At 41.3% G+C, this 18,995-nt stretch overlaps 1 protein-coding gene across 1 annotated transcript in view; it reads left to right on the top strand.

The window, feature by feature from the left end:
* The window catches only part of Nwd2 (NACHT and WD repeat domain containing 2), a 165,167-nt gene that overhangs the window by 56,758 nt on the left and 89,414 nt on the right, over positions 1-18,995 (top strand). Inside the window, exon 2 of the mRNA XM_036201341.1 lies at positions 11,840-11,928. Coding sequence (XP_036057234.1) covers positions 11,840-11,928 — 89 coding nt within the window. The remainder of the gene's footprint in view (positions 1-11,839; positions 11,929-18,995) is intronic.

Below are 18,995 nucleotides of genomic sequence, written 5' to 3'. Positions count from 1 at the left end.
AGCCCAGTGGGAATTCTAGAGTCACATTTTTCAGAAGTCCCACCCTTAAGCAGCTGGGAAGGGGGCATCACAGCCCTAAGTGTCCATCCACCTCCCACCTCTTACCCACTAATGAGATAATAGGAGGAGGAGAAAGGGCGAACACACTGCAGCTCTTGTCTTCTTTTGCTCTAGATACTACAGTGGAATTAGCTTTGGTTTTGTCTAGACAAACACTGGAAGCAAACTAAAAGGTTATAGTAATCTGGATTTTTTACTATTTTAGTATTTTATTTTACTTGTGTTTTTCCTAAATTCATGTCTGTGCACCACATATATATGGTACCTACTGAGTCTAGAAGAGGACATTGAATCTCCTGGGACTGGCATTATTGACAGTTGTGAGCTGCCATGTGGGTACTTGGAATAGATCCCAGGTCCTCTGGAAGAGCAGCCAGTGCCCTTAACTGCTAAGCCATCTCTCCAGCCCTAGTCTTACTTTTTTTAATCTTTAGATTTTATTTTTTATTTTATTTTTTTATTAAGGAAATTTTTTATTCATTTTTACATAGCTATCACAGATTCGCCCTCCCTTCCCTCTTCCTGCCCTCCTGCCTCTTTTTTAAAGACAACATGAAAACTACTTCTGGAGTGATGACATATACCAAAATAATTTGCTAAGACACCCAAGTAAAAGGTCACTAAAAGCCAAGCAAAAAAAAATTAGAATGATCATGCAGCCAAATATTCCTTAAGTGCTTTGATTTCAGTAAGCAACCTTGTACTCCACACATGAACGTCTCTCAGGGCAGCAGAGACATCTCACAAAGGAACTGACCTTGTGTAAAGCTCTTACTATGGCACATTTCCCTCCCATATCAGTTGGGGCAGTCTCGTTGAGAACCATTTGATGCTGTCCCTCAGGTCCACATATGTGCTTAAGAGTCCATGCCAAGATGGAGACAGGATATGCTGTGACCAGTTAGTCACCTGTCCACCAGCTTTTGCCACTACAAAGTCACTGGTGTCCAAAAGCACAAACACCACCCTGCAGCATGCTCCTTGGTGAAACAAAGTTGGGGTCCTGTGCTCGCTGAAAAGAAGCAAAGAACACATCACATGGAACCCAGATGCATCTCACTGTGAGGTATTAGGATGCACATGCTGGCGTTGGGCTTGTGTTTGGTTGTTTGAGGAAGCTTCAAGGAAATACGGTTTACTCTACAGATGCTATGGGCAGAAATTATGAAATTTCATGGTTACTTATTTCTGTCCTTTTTTTTTTTTTGAAACATGGTTTCTCTGTGTAGTTTTGGTGCCTGTCCTGGATCTCGCTCTTGTAGCCCAGGCTGGCCTCGAACTCACAGAGCTCTGCCTGGATCTGTCTCCCGAGTGCTGGGATTAAAGGTGTGTGCCACCACTGCCCAGCCCTTATTTCTGTTCTTATTGACCAGGTGAGAAGAGTGAAGAGGAACTGAACATACATCTGGTAAAGAAATGAGAGGCACTGTGTCAGCCAGGAGAGATGGGTTTCTACCCAGTGTGTGTGCTTCATACGGTGTTCTTATTTCACTTTGTCCAGATGTGCCTGTGGAGTTGGCTTGGTTTTTCTTATTTTTCATTCCACTGTCTTGGAATGACCTTACTTAATAGTGCTGTTGCATGAAATTGCTAATGCGCAGTAGGAGAGCAGCATCACATAGCTTTATGAGTCAAGTCCATTCAATAGTAGTCAGGAGTTGGCCTTTGTCCTCTTGTTGGTTGGTTACTGTGGTTTTATTTTTCCCTCTTGTAACTGGTTTAAAGTCCCTACTGAAGTGGGTACATGGGCATGAATATATACAAGTAAGAGGATGGATATTCAAGTTGAAAGTAGGTCAGTTGATGGTAGAGAGCTCTTCATTACAATTTGAAGTTTGGTAAATATGAAAGAAATTGTAGAAATGAACATTATTTGGCTACTTTCATGATTTGATCAGATGAGGATCATCAAGGAATGACTGAGAAGCAATAGCAATAGTTATAGAGTCCCAAACTCTGTGAAAATAAATATCAATTACAAGGGAAAGTGGTTACAAGGAATGCGTCAGCCAGTCTCATATGACATTGGCTAGGACTGTGGTAGGGCAGCCACCCTTTGCCTATAGTTACATGTGGAATGCATTATGATGATATGATAATTGAGTGAAGTACATAAGCTGGGCATCTGCATAGGCTTATAAAGGCTTAGAAGGTATTCCTGGATATAGGAATTATTTCATCCAAGGCTCAGGTAATATCACAGGAGAGGGAGCAGAAAGAATTTAAGAGCCAAAGGAAAAGGTGGAATGTTGTAGAATACTGTCTTCTGGTCATGGCATGGACCTTGCACCCTTGAACTCTCAGGAATTGTGATTACCTGCATAAGACCTGCACAAGAATGGACCCATCATCATCATTCCTTATAGGTTCTTTCCCTTCCTGAGGATTTATAGGCTAGTGGTTGCTGGGTGATGGAGTTGGGGAGAAGACATTTTCTTCAGTGGTATAGCCATTGGTAAGTTACCCAATGTGCCTATAAATAATTCCTTACCCATATTCCTATAAGTAATCCTAATGAAACCCACTGGTGCACACACCAAGAAAAAAATGGTAGGAACTTTGTAATTAATTGTTCAGTCATCTTCTATGCTGGCTAGTTTTATGTCAACTTGATACAAGCTAGAGTCATCAGAGAGGAAGGATCCTCAGTTGAGAAATGCCTCTATCCAGTTAGGCTTTAGGCAATCCTACAGGGCATTTTCTCAATAAGTGAGAGATGAGTGAGGGCTCAGCCTATTGTGTGTGATTCCACTCTGTGCTGGTGGTTCTGGGTTCCATAAGAAAGCAGGCTGAGCAAACCATGGGGAGCAAGATAGTAAGTGGGGCTCTCCCATGACCTCTCTATCAGCCCCTACCTCCAGATTCCTTCCGTGTTTGAGTTCCTGTCCTGACTTCCCCTGATGACAAACTGTGATTTGGAAGTATAAGCCAAATAAACCCTTTCCTCTGCAACTTGATTTGGTCATGATATTTCATCACAGCAATAGTAAACCTCACTAAGACATCTTCCTACAAGCCATGATACATCATCTCTTTCTTACTTCTTAGATCTACCACGTTTTTTGTAGCTTTGAACTCATTTTGCTTTCTTTTTATACTTCTTAAGATGTACACCTACATTACTAGTTCCAGATTTTACATTTCTGGTATATTTTGAAGTTCTAATTTTTATTTTTCTAGCCATTATCTTCTCTGCCTTTCATAGCCTTTGATGTGTACTTTTATTTCATTGAATTTAAAATGTTGACCTTATCTCAAGTGTCCTTCTTTGATGTGTGGGTAATAGCATCAAGTATTTAGAAGTTTATTGGAATATAGAAGTATTTTTGATTAATTTCCAGCTTCCCAGAGTTTGAACTGTCAATTTCTATTTTAATTATGCTTGGAGGATGTACTTGCCATGATTTCAATACTGTTAAATTTATGAGGCTTGTTTGTAATGTAGCATATGGCCACCATGGGAAATGATCTGTGCGTATCAGACAGGAATGTGCTGTCCTTGAGTATCTTCTGGGTTATATGAGTGCCAGATCCTTCATAAGCATCTACAAATGTTAGGTCCTACTTCTGAATAGGATGACATTAAGTCTCCTCTGGCCATGTTAATTTAGAATTCAGGTTTTTTTTTTTCAACAACACTTAAGAGTCAGCCATTATAGTTAGGTTACCAAACTACCGGGCTGTTGTTAGAACATTTGTTCCTCCTTTTAATTCCTTAACTTTTTGCTTTATATTTTTAAATATTTTAAAAATTGCATTTAGTTATGAGGTGGGGGTTCATGCACATGTGCATCTCTTCCTGCCACAGCACATGTGTGTGGAGGTCAGAGGTCAACTCTAGGAGTCAGTTCTCTCCTTCTTACATGTTACCCTAGGAAATCCAATTCAGCTCAGCAGGCTTGGCTGGAAGCTCTACCTGCTGAGCTGTCTCACAGCATAGTTTCTGTAGTTTAAATAGTTTAGAATTGTCTCTGTGGATGTGTATTCACTATAACTGCCATGTCATATGTCCTCTTTGCTCTAGGAGTGTGTATCAAAGCCTGTTTTGATAGTCCAGATAGCCAATCTGCTTTTAGGTAGTGAATATTGCATCTTTTCCATTTCTTTTTACTTTCGATTTCTGTTTCTGAACCCAAAGTGTATCTCTTATATATTGCAGATAGTTGTAGATTCTATGAATAAGTTTTCAGTTGGGATCCAAACCTTTCACACACAGGCCTCTGGTAAAACACTGTCTAAGCCACAGCTACTCTGTATTCTTCAAAAGACATTAGACACTTGCTTTTTCTGAGTTCTCCATTTCTGTGCACGAATTCACACTTGAGCTTAATGTTGCTTCCTTTCAGTTTACAGGCGTCTCTTTGGTTGACTTACTAAAACTGTAAGTTGTTTTTCTGGTGACATTGTCAAGTGTGAGGATTGCTGATTAGAAAGAGGACCCACTGTGGTCTTTGTAGTGCCATCTTATTGTCTACTTTGTCATATCAGCCCAGATCCATGGATGATTAATAATACCATCAATGTAACCTGCTATTACTTAGAAGTAACATGGGATTTTGATCTATGCTAACATTTCCAAGAAAAAAGTTCTAGTTTATTTTAACATTCTTATTACAATAGCATCTATTTGTATAGTCATTTATCAAATATTGATTGCCTTGGAATCTGCCCTAATTTCCATAATGTGAACATGAATGAGAAATACACTGTCTTTGAATTCACAGTTTAATGGAGGAAATAGCTAAAAAATCTTAATTACACTAAATTACAAGAGATCAGTATGTGATGTCTTACAGGGATAAGCAGAGTGCTGTGGGTGCTCTGGAGAAGGTCTGTCTGACCCTAGCAAGAAGTAACAAAGTGTGTTGTCTTTAACTGGTACTCATAAAGGCCAGCCACATACAGAGGGTGTGATACAAGCTTCTGAGCAGGAAAAGCAGCTTGTGTGAGGACAGACCTCAGGGTCAAGTAGCATGAAAACATGTCTAGAAGACTCATGGTAAATGGCAATAGAAAATGGAACTCAGCCAGAAGACACATTTCCAATTGCTAAGCATTCTGCTCTTCAGCCTCTGGACCACCAATGTTCATTAAGGTCTTAGATGATCAATGTAGCTTTTGCTTTTTTTTTTTTTTTTTTGCCTTGGGCTTTATCTCTGGTTGTCACACACTGCATCAGGAAATGGTACCCAAAAAAAATGCAGGTAACAATTTAGAGACATGAGAGGCTTTGGATTCTTCTGGTTGAAAAAGGGAAGGTGTGGAACAGATCAAATTCAGAAGACATTTATGGCACAAAACTGACATGGTGTATTAACAGTGGCACAAGAAAGGTTGAGTGATTGCTTGGGTGTGGATGATTTATTAGAAGGCCATCAAGAAAGAACAGTACTTGAAGAAGCTAATACAAACTTCCCTGAAGAATCACCAGCTCATGAGCTAGGATACAATAGAGAATCCAGGAAACAGCCTATGTACAGAAAGCTTAGAGATAGGAAAGCTTTGGTGACTCAGTGGCAGAATTCTCACCTACCAGAAACGTTGGAGCCAGGCCTCTCTTAGCTCAGTATGTGTGGTGGGTCCTGAACAGATATTCTGATCTCTGGCAGGGTTGGAAAAATGACCTGATCTAATGTCCTTGGACTCAAGTTTGGATGAGGCAGGAACCATGTGAGGTTCCCATCCAGGATGGTCGTTTCAGTACTCAATAAGCCTAGAAATTAATCTTACCTCTTGTTGGGGTAAAATCAACATGGTCCAAAGATCATAAAACTTGATTAATAATTCTCCCCAACTAGTGTGCTTCCTGTGGATAATTCAAACACTGCACACAGGCCTCTATTAGCTCCAAAATCACCCAGGAACTATTTAGAAAGCAGCTTCTCAAACCCTAATTATTATTGGAGCCACAATGTAAATGCAGCTTTTCAAAGAAGTGATGAACTGAGCAGAGGCCTAGGGAACCCAGTGACTATGTATGAAAAATAAATCATAAAGCACCTTGCCTCTGATCTACACTTTGAGGTCCTTTTTGATCCATGAGATTCTGTGAGTTCCTTTTACCTGCCTGTGACATTCAAATATTTTTAATTACTAACCCTCCAGATTTGCTGTTGGTGTGAATCAGGGCCTTTTTATTTAATTAAGTGAGCTTATCTGTCAACCCTCATAATTAATCCATCCTATCTTAATTACTTTCCATTTCCGGATTTAGTCATCATATATTAATATAAATGTAGGAAAATCTGAGTCATTTTAGTGATAGAAGGATGTTGAATGCCTATTAGATACATTCACACACTTCCTTCACATATTTAGAAAGGTTTAAAATAACTTAACAAAAACACATTCATATCCCACCAGAAACTCACAAATCAGAAAGGAAATCCATATTTCAATTTATTCATTTACCTGATGACATTAAATATTTAAACTCTGCCATATAGTTTACAAAATTTCACATTCTCTTGCTTTTACATATGTCCACCAAAGACTTGTAAAGCAGAAAGGAAGCCTTTCTAGGGATAACTGCAGGGTCATGGTACCCCTTAGTTTACATTTTTACTGATTTATGTGTGGATTCATAATCATAATCACTTATAAATCACTACAGAGATGAAGCAAAAGAAAGTCCAAAGAATACACATTGGCTTCTGTAGTCAGTGCTCCAGGAATGCCTCTCTGAGAAGGGAGCATTAAGGCTGGCACTTAAATAACACAAAGGGTTATGAGCTGATCACAGGACCAGGTGAGGCATTCCAGGACACAGCAGGAGCAAAGATCCAGTGTGGAAGTCTAACTCAGGGACAGTGAAGGCCAACACTGGGGATGACATGAATGTAAGAGATGGGAGATAAGCTTAGGGCAAGAAAGAGTATTCAACCAAAGACATGTGATCTGAACTACACTTGAAAAGATCAGTTGGAGACTGTGGTGTATGTATTGGAGGATTCCAATATGGAAAAGGGACAAAGTCCAAATGAGAAACTTTGACTTGTAACCAGTAGGGGTGAGGAAAGTAGATTAATTGAGGCTTTAAGAGGAGAATAAGAGAGCTTACTATTGATCTGGCTGTTAAAGTATATCCTAGAGGGAAAATAACTTTTTATTCTTTCATAATCTCACTACATATATGTGGACTATGACCATGGTCTTCACCATTGTCCTCCTCCTCTCTCTCTCTCCCCTTTTCCTCCCACCAACCCCTTATTTTCTCAAGTTTCCTTCCTGTTTTCCTGTCTTTTTTATTTTTTTATGACCCACTGTGTTTGCTTAGAGTTGGCATCCTGAGCATGGGTGGGAATTTATCTGCTTGATCAAGAAAACTTATCAATGGCTACCACTGAGGAACATCACACACATCCCCTTAGCCCAACCATTAACTGTCTAAAGTTCCTCAGGGATGAGTAGAGACTTACAAGCCCCTCCCTAACCCATGATGGAATGTTGATGGACTCAGTCTTTTTTTTATGTGACTGAGTGTGTCGTCTGCAAGTATGTATGTGTGCCACATACACGCAAGGTGTCCACAAAAGTCAGAAGAGGCCAATGGATCCCCTGGAAATGGAGTTATGGATGGTTGTGGGCCACCATGTCGGTCCTGGGAACCAAACATGGGAGCTTTACAAGAGTAATGAGTGCTCTTAAATACTGAGACATCCCTCCAAGCGCCAGATGGGCTGTTTTGTGCAGGTAGATACTGGCACTGTAAGTGAAACAGCCATGTCATGCTGAGAAAAAGGCACTTCATGGCCCTCCTTCCTACGCTTTGGGTCTTCTGCTTTCTGCCCTCTCTGATGTTTCCCTGGTCTTTAGAAGGGATGATACAGATGTTCTGTTAAGGACCAAGAACTCAACAACCCCTTACTTGCAGCAGTTTCACCAGTTAGAAATCTCAGGATTAACTAATTTCCACGTCAAGAAGGAGCATCTCTGACCAAGGCTGAGAGCAGCACTAATCCACAGGTATAAACATGAATATTTAGAACACAGTTTGATACCGTGTTCATATAGCAAAACAACTGTGATAGACTCTTCCCTAGGATGTAGGACCTTCCTAGCCATGGGCTTTTGACCAGGCTTCTAGTCCCATGCATGAATTTTTCCTTGGAATCAGGCCTAGAAAAACAGAAGCTCCAAGTTCTCATATGCAAAGCTTAACTTCAAACTTTTAGATTTCTGTGTTTAACTTGGAGTGCCTATAGCAACCAGGAAGTTAAAAGGGAAGAGAGGAGGTCTTAAGGGAGAGAAGATAGTAGAACACAAATGATATGGAAGTAGCTGTGAAACAGGGAAGATGGGGAGCATGGTTAGCCAGCACTAAGGACATAGGAAAAAGCCATATGGAATCATACTATTTTGAACGTTAATTTTAAAATATAAGTTTAGGGCTGGAGAGATGGCCCCACCCCTCAGATCACTTGTTGTTTATGCAGAGGACCTAGTTTTGATCCTCAATATCCACATGATATTCCACAACTGTCTATACCTCTAGTGTCAGGAGATCTAATGCTGTCTTCTGACTTCCATGGTCACTAGGCATGCACAGCACATAATGTACAGACATACATGCAGGCAACACACACACACACACACACACACACACACACACACACACACACACACACAAATAAATATCTAAAGAATACATACACAAAACATATGTATAAAATGTATAAATATATATAGTGTGTGTGTGTGTGTGTGTGTGAGAGAGAGAGAGAGAGAGAGAGAGAGAGAGAGAGTCTGAAGGAAGGTACCCTGAGGACCATGGGTAGATGCTGGTGCTCCCAGAAGCTATAAGTTACTAAACAGTGCCAGGTATGAGATTCCTTCTAGTGAGTTATTGGTCAGTGAGACCCCAGACTCCCTGAAGAACAGTACAGGCTGTTGTCATGGCTATTGATTGCCCACTAGAATTAGATGGTAAGACCTTATTGCCAAAGACACTACATAGGACAGAGAACTCAAGCTGCAACTGAGCTCAAAGGTTCCTCCCTGCTAGCTAGCTTTGACCATAACAGAAAGTGACATGCAGGCTGTTGAGGAAGAAAAGTCATGAAGAGGCCAACCAAACTGTCACAAACTTATGGGTTACAACACCTACCTGCCAAGCAAGATGAGCCCACTGGTGCAACAATGCATAATAGTTACGGGGGTAACCAACCACTTTCTGGTTGGATTTTAGGCCTGCTGACTCCAAAAGAGAAAGCCATACTATAAACTTGACATTTTTTTTACTGTTGTTCTTGGAGGGACTGGGGATGAAACCAGGGCCTTATTCATGGTAAGCAAGGTCTCTAACTTCAATGGTTTTTGTTTTGTTTTGTTTTGTTTTGTTTTTTATTTCACACATCCCTTATTGATTATTTTCACAGAAGTCTGTTTCTGTTGTTAAAGCAAAGGAATCCTTGGTATTACTGCATGAATTCAAGTCTGAGTTTGACTACTTAAAGACCATGTAACTTAGGGCATCTTTCTTAACCCTTCTACCATTTGGTTCCTTCTAATTAAAAACAGGAAAACACACATAATGTTACTTTTCCACAGAACCATCATTAGAAATTGCTTAAGAAAATGCACACAGAATTAACTAGTCAGCACACTAACCGACTGCCATAAGTACTCAATAAATGTTAGTGAGTAGCTCCTATATTACTCTTTTCTTCCTGGCTATTGCACGTCAAACTCTTAACACCAAGTAATAAGAATTATAGGGGCTGGAGAGATGGCTCAAAGATTAAGAGCACTGACTACTCTTCCAGAGGTTCTGAGTTCAATTCCCAGCACCCACATGGTGGCTTACAACCATCTGTAATGAGATCTGGCACCCTCTCCTGTGTGTATAATAAATAAATAAATCTTTTAAAAAATTTAAAAAAGAATTACAATAACAGATTTTCAATGTTCCTCATATCATAACATAATTATTTCATTCATCAAACATCAATTTTTAAATTTTCATGGCGATAACCCTTGTTTAATAATAGCTCCAGACTTCCATGTACTGTAGTATTTGTTTATATTTTGGATTTGGGGGACAGGGTCTTTCTTTGTAGCCCTGGATGTCCTGGAACTCTATGTGTAAAAAGATCATACTGGTCTTGAGTTTGTAGAGATCCACTTGCCTCTACCTCTCAAATGCAGGGATTAAAGGCATAGGCCACACCCAGCTAGGATTTATTTTTTTAAATGACCTTTCAGTGATTTGATTTTTAAAATCTGCTAAGGCTTTTAAGAGATATTAACTACTATCAGCTTTATTACAAAGTTAATGTTTTCAGCTTTCAAAATAGGTCAAGGGATAGTGGGTTTCTGATCCCAAGATTACATAAATCATACAAAAGCTTAATGTGTGGCCTCCAGCAATTCTGTGACACCACAGGACTTGCTCAGTGTGGTCCTCCTGCATCCTCTTTCCCTTTAGGCTCTGAACCACATTGGCTCTAAGGTGGGAAAAGACCCTATTTGCCTGGGTCACAATTTATCTGCAAACCTTGTATTCCTCTGCTTCAGGCTTCCCTGGAAACACTGGCTTCTGCCATGTTGCAGAGCTACAGCTGCATTTTAGGCCCATAATTAGTTATTTGCTTCTCAAAATAGGCTTGAGAAGAGTAGGAAAAATAGGGTAGGTCAGCACAGCATATGGCTGAGTTTTCATGGACAGATGTGCTGGAGAATAACAAGGATATTCTTTAAGTTATTATCTTTGTTATAAATGAGATGTGTGGACAGTTTGCATTGTAGCTGGGATTGAGGTACATTTAGCAAATATGCTTTCCATGAGATACCACATTAACCCAGTTCTTGAAGACTATGATTCTTGTGTTTACTTAAGTCAGGCAAGCAAGCAACAGACTCTTGGCAGCAAGAATCTCAAGGAGGTCACCACTAATGGCAGAATTTTGGCATTCAACAACATAGAAAGCTTTGGAATCTATCTATCTGCCTATCTATCTATCTATCTATCTATCTATCTATCTATCTCTATATCTGTGCAAAATGTTTAAAATTAAATACATAATGTTTATTGAGCAACTCTTCTAGTTTCAGGTTCTCTATTGCTTCCTGTATTTCTTAATAACTGGGAACAAAAATATTTTATTTCAGAGCTCCTATGTGATACAGCATTTATAAAAACAATTCCTATCTGTGATACAGCAGGACATCCTAAGCTCTGGTGAGAGATATCATCCTGTTAAACAGTTGGCCTACTGACTCTACAGACACTGAGATCTGATAGTTGCTAATAGTGGTTTCCATCATGTATTATTCCTAAATATTGTGCTGATTACATGGATGCTGCGCTTAGGTTTGTAAAAAGCTGAATTATTTCTAAACACTATAGGAAATAATAGTATAGTCCAGATATTTGCATATTTATAACTAAACCAATCAATCTGTATGTTTTTAAATCCTTGTGATGTATTAAGCTCACACATCTGTTAGCCCAACAGTGCCTCCTTCTCCTTCCTCCAAAGACAGTAGGGCATGGATATGGAAAAGTGTAAACACCTACCTGGGCATGAAGAATCAACTCTAAGCTCTCAGCCTTGCTGGCCACAGAGAGCTGGCAGTTGAGGTTATCATCCATCCCTTGGGCTTTTTTGCACAGGCCTACTGGATGGATCTCTGTAGAAATAACCCAGCAGCCAAAGATCACATCACACCTGAGGCCCCCATCTTGATTGCATTTATATTACTGTTTAGTCCTTCATTTTCCAAGGACTAATATGTATGTCAGCATACTCACTTGGCACATGTTTGTTTTCTGTTATAGACACCGGAGCAGAGCGTCAGGCACTAAGAGAAACCGTGTATCCCAAACTTCGAGAATTCTGCAGAGAAAACTATGGGTTGGAATTTCAGGTAACAGTCTCCTCTTTTTCCATTATCAGGCAGTGTTGGTTTCTTATCACAATAAAGGTGTTACAAAGACAAATTTTAATTCCCAGATTATTTTTCTTTCTTTAAATATGAGAAAAGAAATGCATGAAAAAAATGGAAATGACTTAGTTAATGTAGACAATTTCATATTTATGCATCCCTTTCTTGGACTCTGCCTGGTATTTCTCGTATTTTTCTTCAAACTATATATATATATATATATATATATATATATATATATATATATATATATATATATATATATATATATATATATATATATATATATATATATATATTTGCTTTTTCCTAGTCTCTATTCTTACCAACAAAGATGAAAGTTGCTGAAACTTCCAGAATGTGTTGCACCTAAAATCAGGATCAACTTTTCCAGGACTTCCTTTCAGCAAGCAGGCATCCTGCCCCTGCCTTATCCCTGCCTATCAGTTTGTGCTTGTGTGGAGGATGTCTTCTTCCCTACGTGTTTCATTGCGGTACCTTTGACTAACCCCACCCCCTGTGCGTGTGTTGGTCCTTCAAAGACAGTAACTCCTTCAAAGACAGTAACTATGCACATTGTTACTAAAACTCACCAACCCCAGCAATTTTTTTTTATTTATTTATTTATTTATTTATTTATTTATTTATTTATTTATTTTGCCACATGATAGAAAAATGCTGGATGTATTTTGGACACCCAAAACCTAAAGTCGGTGGCTTCTATAGCAAACAATATTAGTTATTCAGAGATGTTCAGCCTCATTTACCGTGGAATTCTTAAGTGTCAGGTGCTCTCAACTTCGTGTTTACATGTCAGGTGATGAATATGTAAGAGGGCTTCAAGGGAGAAGAGTACATCACACGCCATTGTTAGAGGAAGAAAATTTCACCCTCCATTTGTTACCTCCTGGATAAAGAGCTTATCTCAGTACACCTCATGATGATTTCAAATATGGTTTCGGAAGTAATCACCTCTAAATGGCTTCAATCTTAGCAAACATTGTCAGTCAGCAGTGAGCCATTATGACACACACTGAACAGCTACCCATAAGTCACCATTTACTTGATAAACGGGAACCTAAATTAAATCCTTTGACATGACTTCAGCAGTGCCTTCTCTGGGGATTCTGGCCGTACTGATAACAGTTCCCCAGTCGTTACAAACGCCCCAACCTGTCAAGATTCCCAAGGACTTAGGCATTCTTTGGGGGGACTCAATTACTTCAGGGAGAGAAAAGTGTCTGGGCATGTTAACTGGGGCTTTGAGTTTGCGGTACATCATTTCTATCCGCAGACGGAGGGAGGTGTTGAACAGCCTCCACAAAAAAACGAGGCACCAACCGGGATCAGCAAAGGAAGAAAGTAAAAGGAATAAAGGTGTGTTTTGTAAATTAGAGCTAGCTAGTTTTGTAAACTTTGCAGGCGGTTTTAGGTACCCGCCAGCCGGGGAGGAGGCTGAGGGAGGGAGCCGCCTAGGCCTTTGGAATTTGCCCCACGTGAGCGCCAGATATTGGTTAAATTATTAAGGCCACTCCACGTAGTTAAAAGGGAGGTTTATTTTGTGGGGTAACTTACAAATGAAGGGGTAGGTTACAGGGTCTGGCAAGGGTATAGCGCAGTCCGGCGGTGTTCTCTGGAGAACTCTGCTCGGTCTACCTCCCGCGTCCAGAGTCCGGGAACCAAGAGAGTGAGTACTTCCCGATCCTTCGTCTTCCGCTTCCTCCTCTGCCCCGCCTTGTGGGTGTGACCATTACCAAAGCCTCAGTGGGGGTTGGAACTTCCAGGCCAATGCTGGGATGGCTACCCACTACACATGAGGAAAACTTCAAAAGGACCCACAGAGTAAACTGATGGCTGGCAGGCTGCAGCCCTCAGTGAGGTGCGGGATGGAAGTGGGTGCCCACAGCAGTGAGCACAGAGCAGATGTCAACCCCAGAGCGCCTTTGCCCGCCCATGCTAGAGTACAGCATCTATACCAGGCATGGGAATGGGGTTCCTGTGAGATGGTGCTGAGCTTAGAGCCAAATACACCAAGTAGCGTCTGCTTCCCAGCTGCTAGCATAGCAGAAGCCCAAACGCGTGTTATCTGAATCTTCCAAGAATGTACCTTGTGCCACACACAAGCTCTCTGTGGGCAGTTAATTATGCATCTTCTCCTGGAAGGTATGTTTTCTAGGGAACTGTTCTCTTTCCTCAACTGCAACAAGATATGGTCCCAGGGAATTCATGAAAAACTGGCTCTTCTTCAGTTATGCAGTGAGCCTAGGAGAAACAAGGCTCAGAGTCCTTCAGACACAAAAGCCTCTTCTGCTCCCACAGTCCTTTGCTTGGGATGCTTTCTCCCCTGGCCATGTTTCTCTCCTACCCACCCCTCTTTCTTGGCTGGTTCTTCCCATCTTTGCCTGCTGGGTCCTGCTCGATCTTAGGGCTCTTCCAATCTAATCTCAGATCTCTCTCCCCTGCTATCTGACTGCAACTGTATGTACCACCTGTAGTTCTCAAACCTTGAAGACCACCCCCCTCTTAAGTTGGCCCTGGCCATGTTCTGTGCCATGAATTCTCACCCCTTCCTCTTCACAGGAGTACTTTCTCACCATTCCTCTGCCGTCCACTTTTTAGAGGTACATACTTCAGGACCTAAAGTCAACCCCACATGTCCTTTTAAAGCCACATTATTTTAGCTCTCTATATAGTGTGTGCCACTATCAGATTTTTGTTTTGTTTTGTTTTCTTATAGATTGGCTTTCTTCTCTCTTTCCAACTAGAGTCTAAGTTCCACAATAAGAAGCCCTTGTCTATCCTCATGGCGGCTACATCCCTCATCCTAGGATGGTGCCTGAGGTCAGGAAGACTCAATAGAAACTTCAGGCATACATGTGAATGGAAAAAGAGGAAGTGTAAACTTCCCCACCTTAAGAAAAACTTCTCAGCTCATCCCGACCCTGACAAGACATGCCACATGTCCTCCCTGCAATCTTCTGGCTCTTGTACACTAGTTTAATAAGACACTGGCCAGTAGCCAGGCAGGAAGTGTAGACAAGGCGAGCAGACGAAAGAAATGCTGGGAAGAGGAAGAGCAGAATCAGGAGTTGCCAGCCAGACACGGAGGAAGCAAGATGTGAAGGCAGAACTGAAAAGAGGTACCAAGCCACATGGCTAGACATAGATAAGAAGTATGGGTTAATTTAAGAGTAAGAGCTAGTCAGTAATAAGCCTGAGCAAATGGCCAAACAGTTATAATTAATATTAAGCCTCTGTTTGATTTTTTTTATAAAAGACTGCAGGACTGTGGGTGAAAGATTTGTCCTGACTGCAGGCCACGTGGGACACAGAAAAACTTCCAGCTACATCTGTGCATAATAATCATGCATTGAATTCACTCAAAAGGAGTATATTGAACACTAGCCATGCACTGGTTGACATTCTAAGTGCTAGAAATACAGAAACAGAGCCTACAATTCCCCCTCCATTGAAGGGCCAATGTTGTTGAGGGAGGCAGGTGATAAGCAAATTCCAGGGGTAATAAATGCATCTTATTGAATAAAAGCTGTATGGAAAAAAATAAAGATGGCTTAGGGGACTTAGAGAAGGCCAGGTGGCCAGAAAGGACTTGGTGACAAGATGATATTTAAGCAAATATCTGCAGATAGTGACAGAGAAAATCATGCAGATGTCTGGAGGAGGAGTCCAGACATAGGGAACAAGAAAAGAGGCCTGAAAAGAGAAAAGGAATGTTTAGAATAGTCTATGAACGGTAAAGAGGATAAGTAAGCCTGGAGTGGGCAAGAGGGCTAATTTGAGAAGACATCAAAATCAGATCATGGATGCTATGGGGCATGATCAAGGACTTGGAATTTTACTGCGTGAGTAAGAAAGGAAAGGTTCAGAGAAACGCCTCAGTGGGTAAAGGCACTTACCATCAAGGCTGGCAACTTGAGTTCGATCCCCAGAAACCACATGGTGCAGGGAAAGGAATGGCTTCCACAAGGAGTCCTCTCACTGCCACCCATGCACGTGGCATGTGTGTGCCCACATGCACACATGCAAGCACATGTATGAAATGTAAAGGACGACAGTAAAGGCGGCTATGATGTGAGTTACTTTGAAGAGCTTTGCTCAGAGGTAAGAAGGGTGGCAAAGGGAGATGGGGAAGAAGGAAACACAAACAGCAGTCACAGCAGGACCCACAGTAGAGTAGAGAGAACAAGACAGCAGCCACTTAGATCAGGTCCTTCCATGGTCAGAAGGGTACCCAGCTTCCCCATGCTCAGGCAGGTAGCTCACCATAGTAAGCAACCGAGTAAAATCTTTACTGCGACAGTTGATAGACCACAGGACTATGCTTTAAACAAGACAGAGGAAGATGGTAAGAATCATCTATTTCTCTCCAAGCCGTTTATCTGTTAGCCTATGGGGCAAGGTATTATTTTTTCACCTAAACCGAGATGTCTAACGTAAAGGTGCAAGCGCGCATCTCAACAGCCAGGTCATTGGATTTGTCAGCATTTGAGCAGTGCCTTAAGCTACTGAAAACAGAGTGGATGCAACTGGAGAGAGGTGAACTGGGAGAAATACAGGAGTGCTGGAACATAAGTAAGTGCTGGGGACTCATGCTTCTGCAGATGGACACCGCCTGTTCTCACTGTCACATCTCTCCATTCCCTCTGCCCCAACCCTGGTGTAACTCAGGAGCAAACAGCAAGCACCCTCTCCGGTCTCTTGTCTCCTTACCCTGAAGAGGTCAGAGGTCTTTGAGGAAGAGACTCACTCTTACTTGTTCTTTTGAGGTTTGCAGGATCTGTTCCACATGAATGATGTCATCAGAAGTGCATCCCACAGAGCTACATGGTCATTCTCCTTGAGTATGTCTACTCACTGTCTGTACCTCTGTAAATGCCGTATTATCAACTCCCTTTTGCTTAAAGTTTTAAATGAACCTGTGGGGAGTCTCTCTTTAAATAAGCCCATCTCTCTCTCCAACTTTATCTCCCCTGTTTTCCAGTGAAGCAATCTCTTATGACTCCAAAACCTTCCTCCCTGCTACCCTCTGAACTCACTTAAAGATGCCCACACCTCCCAGGCCTACTGAGCCAAAAATGAATCTAGTTATGTCAGGATCTCTGAAGGAGGTTTTTAATGGACCTGGGCACTGAGGGCACCTCCAATTTAAAGGCAGGTTTCATGTGAATCCAGCCACTTAGCTTAGGATCACTCCTGAAGAACGTCTTCTGAAAATCAATTTATTAGTGAACTGTTTCCAGTATGTCTACCATCCAGTAAATGCCAAAGACTTTCCGAGTCTACCTCCTTAAATATTTCTCCCATCGTGCTCCTTTGTTCAAGTCTGTGGGATTGGCATCTTGAAATCTCCATAGCTACCTGGTTTGCCTTCATCTCTCCCATCTATCTATCCACCTTACCTGCTCAATTCACTTTCCACAGAGTTGCTACAGTGGTCACTCTGAAATGTAAATCTGACTCTTTCATCTACAAGATACACGCTACACTTCCTGGCAGGATGTTCAAGGCTTTTCCTTCCATCTTGCCCACCCTGAGATTTTGTCAGTTTTCCCCACTGGCAGCCTATCCAGGGCTTTCTAAATTACATTCATTTCCCCAGATGCCTCCCAGAATGTTCATACCTGCTATTCCTTCTGACTGCATGCTCTGAAATTACCCCCTAGGAAAATGAGTAGAAAATGTGGATTAATTGACTGACTCTGTGTGTGTGTACAATGCATACATGTCGGGGGGTGGCTACAAAGCAGAGGTCGTAGAAGGACACTGTGTATCATATCCTCTTCTATTTCTCTCCATGTTAATTTTTGATATAGGGACTCTCGTTGTCCTGATTAGCTTTTTGTCAACTTGAAAATAAGCTAGAATTTGAGAAGAGAGAATCTCAATTTAAAAGATGCCCCCACCAGACTGATCCATAGGCAAGCCTGTGGGGCATTTTGTTAATTGATGATGGATGTGTGAGGGCACAGACCACTGTGGGTGGTACCACACCTTCATCAGGCAGGCCTGAGCTGTGTAAGAAAGCAGACTGAGCAAGCCTGCTCATGAGGAGAAAGTCAGCAAATAGCACTCCTGTATAGTCTCTGCTTCAGCTCCTGCCTCCAAGTTCCTGCCCTGCATTAAGTTTCTGCCCTGCATATGTTCCTGCCCTGATTCCCTTAGTGATAGACTTTATCTGGAAGTATAAGTTGAAATAAACTCTTTCCTCCCCACGTTATTTTGGCCATGGTGTTTTAGCCCAACAATAGAAACTCTAATTAAGACACTCACTAAACCCAAAGCTCACCATCTCAGCTAGCCTGCCCAGCCAGCAAGCTCCCATGATGCATCTGTCTCCACCCTACAATGGTCAAATTACAGGCATACATGGTTGGCTCTCAGTCAGGTGCTGGGTACTAAAACTCAGGTCTTCTTGCTTTCTCAGTAAGTTCTCTTAACCACTCTCCAACCCAAGATCCATTCTTTAAGAAACAGAGAAAGCTCTTCTTTAGGGGTATATAGTGCCTTGTTCCTGACTTTTAATAGAATGCCACACATGAAATTTCAATCACTTTTGTAATTCCCCTCCTCCACTAAGTGTGAGCTCTCAGAAGCCAACAACTGTGTCACTAGAGCTTTATATTATCAACATCTCTTATAACATCTGGCTTATAGGGACTGTATAATAATGCTGGTTGACTGAACTGAATATGCTGAGAAAAGGGTGAGACACAGAAATGGAGAAACTCTGCAGAGGTATAGAAAACAGGAGTCACCCTGCACATTTCCTGATAATCCTGACAATGTATTTAATGCAGATAATGTATACTTAATATTATACTTGAAGCTAACATATACAAAACATATCATCATTGTAAAAAGTGTTCATGGGATATTTTACATAATGTCTTTATCCTAAGTGTTGAATCCTAGTGTACAGTTTACACCACAGCACATCCCAGTTTGGACTGGCCTCCTATCAGGGGTTGGACAGTTGCATATGGAGAGTAGAGCTTCCAGGATGGACAGTACAGTTCTAGATGGTAATG

The sequence above is a fragment of the Onychomys torridus genome, chromosome 10 (assembly GCF_903995425.1).
Source record: "Onychomys torridus chromosome 10, mOncTor1.1, whole genome shotgun sequence".
Taxonomy (NCBI): domain Eukaryota; kingdom Metazoa; phylum Chordata; class Mammalia; order Rodentia; family Cricetidae; genus Onychomys; species Onychomys torridus.
The sequence above is the reverse complement of the archived record's forward strand: the minus strand, read 5'-3'. Positions and strand labels throughout refer to the sequence as shown.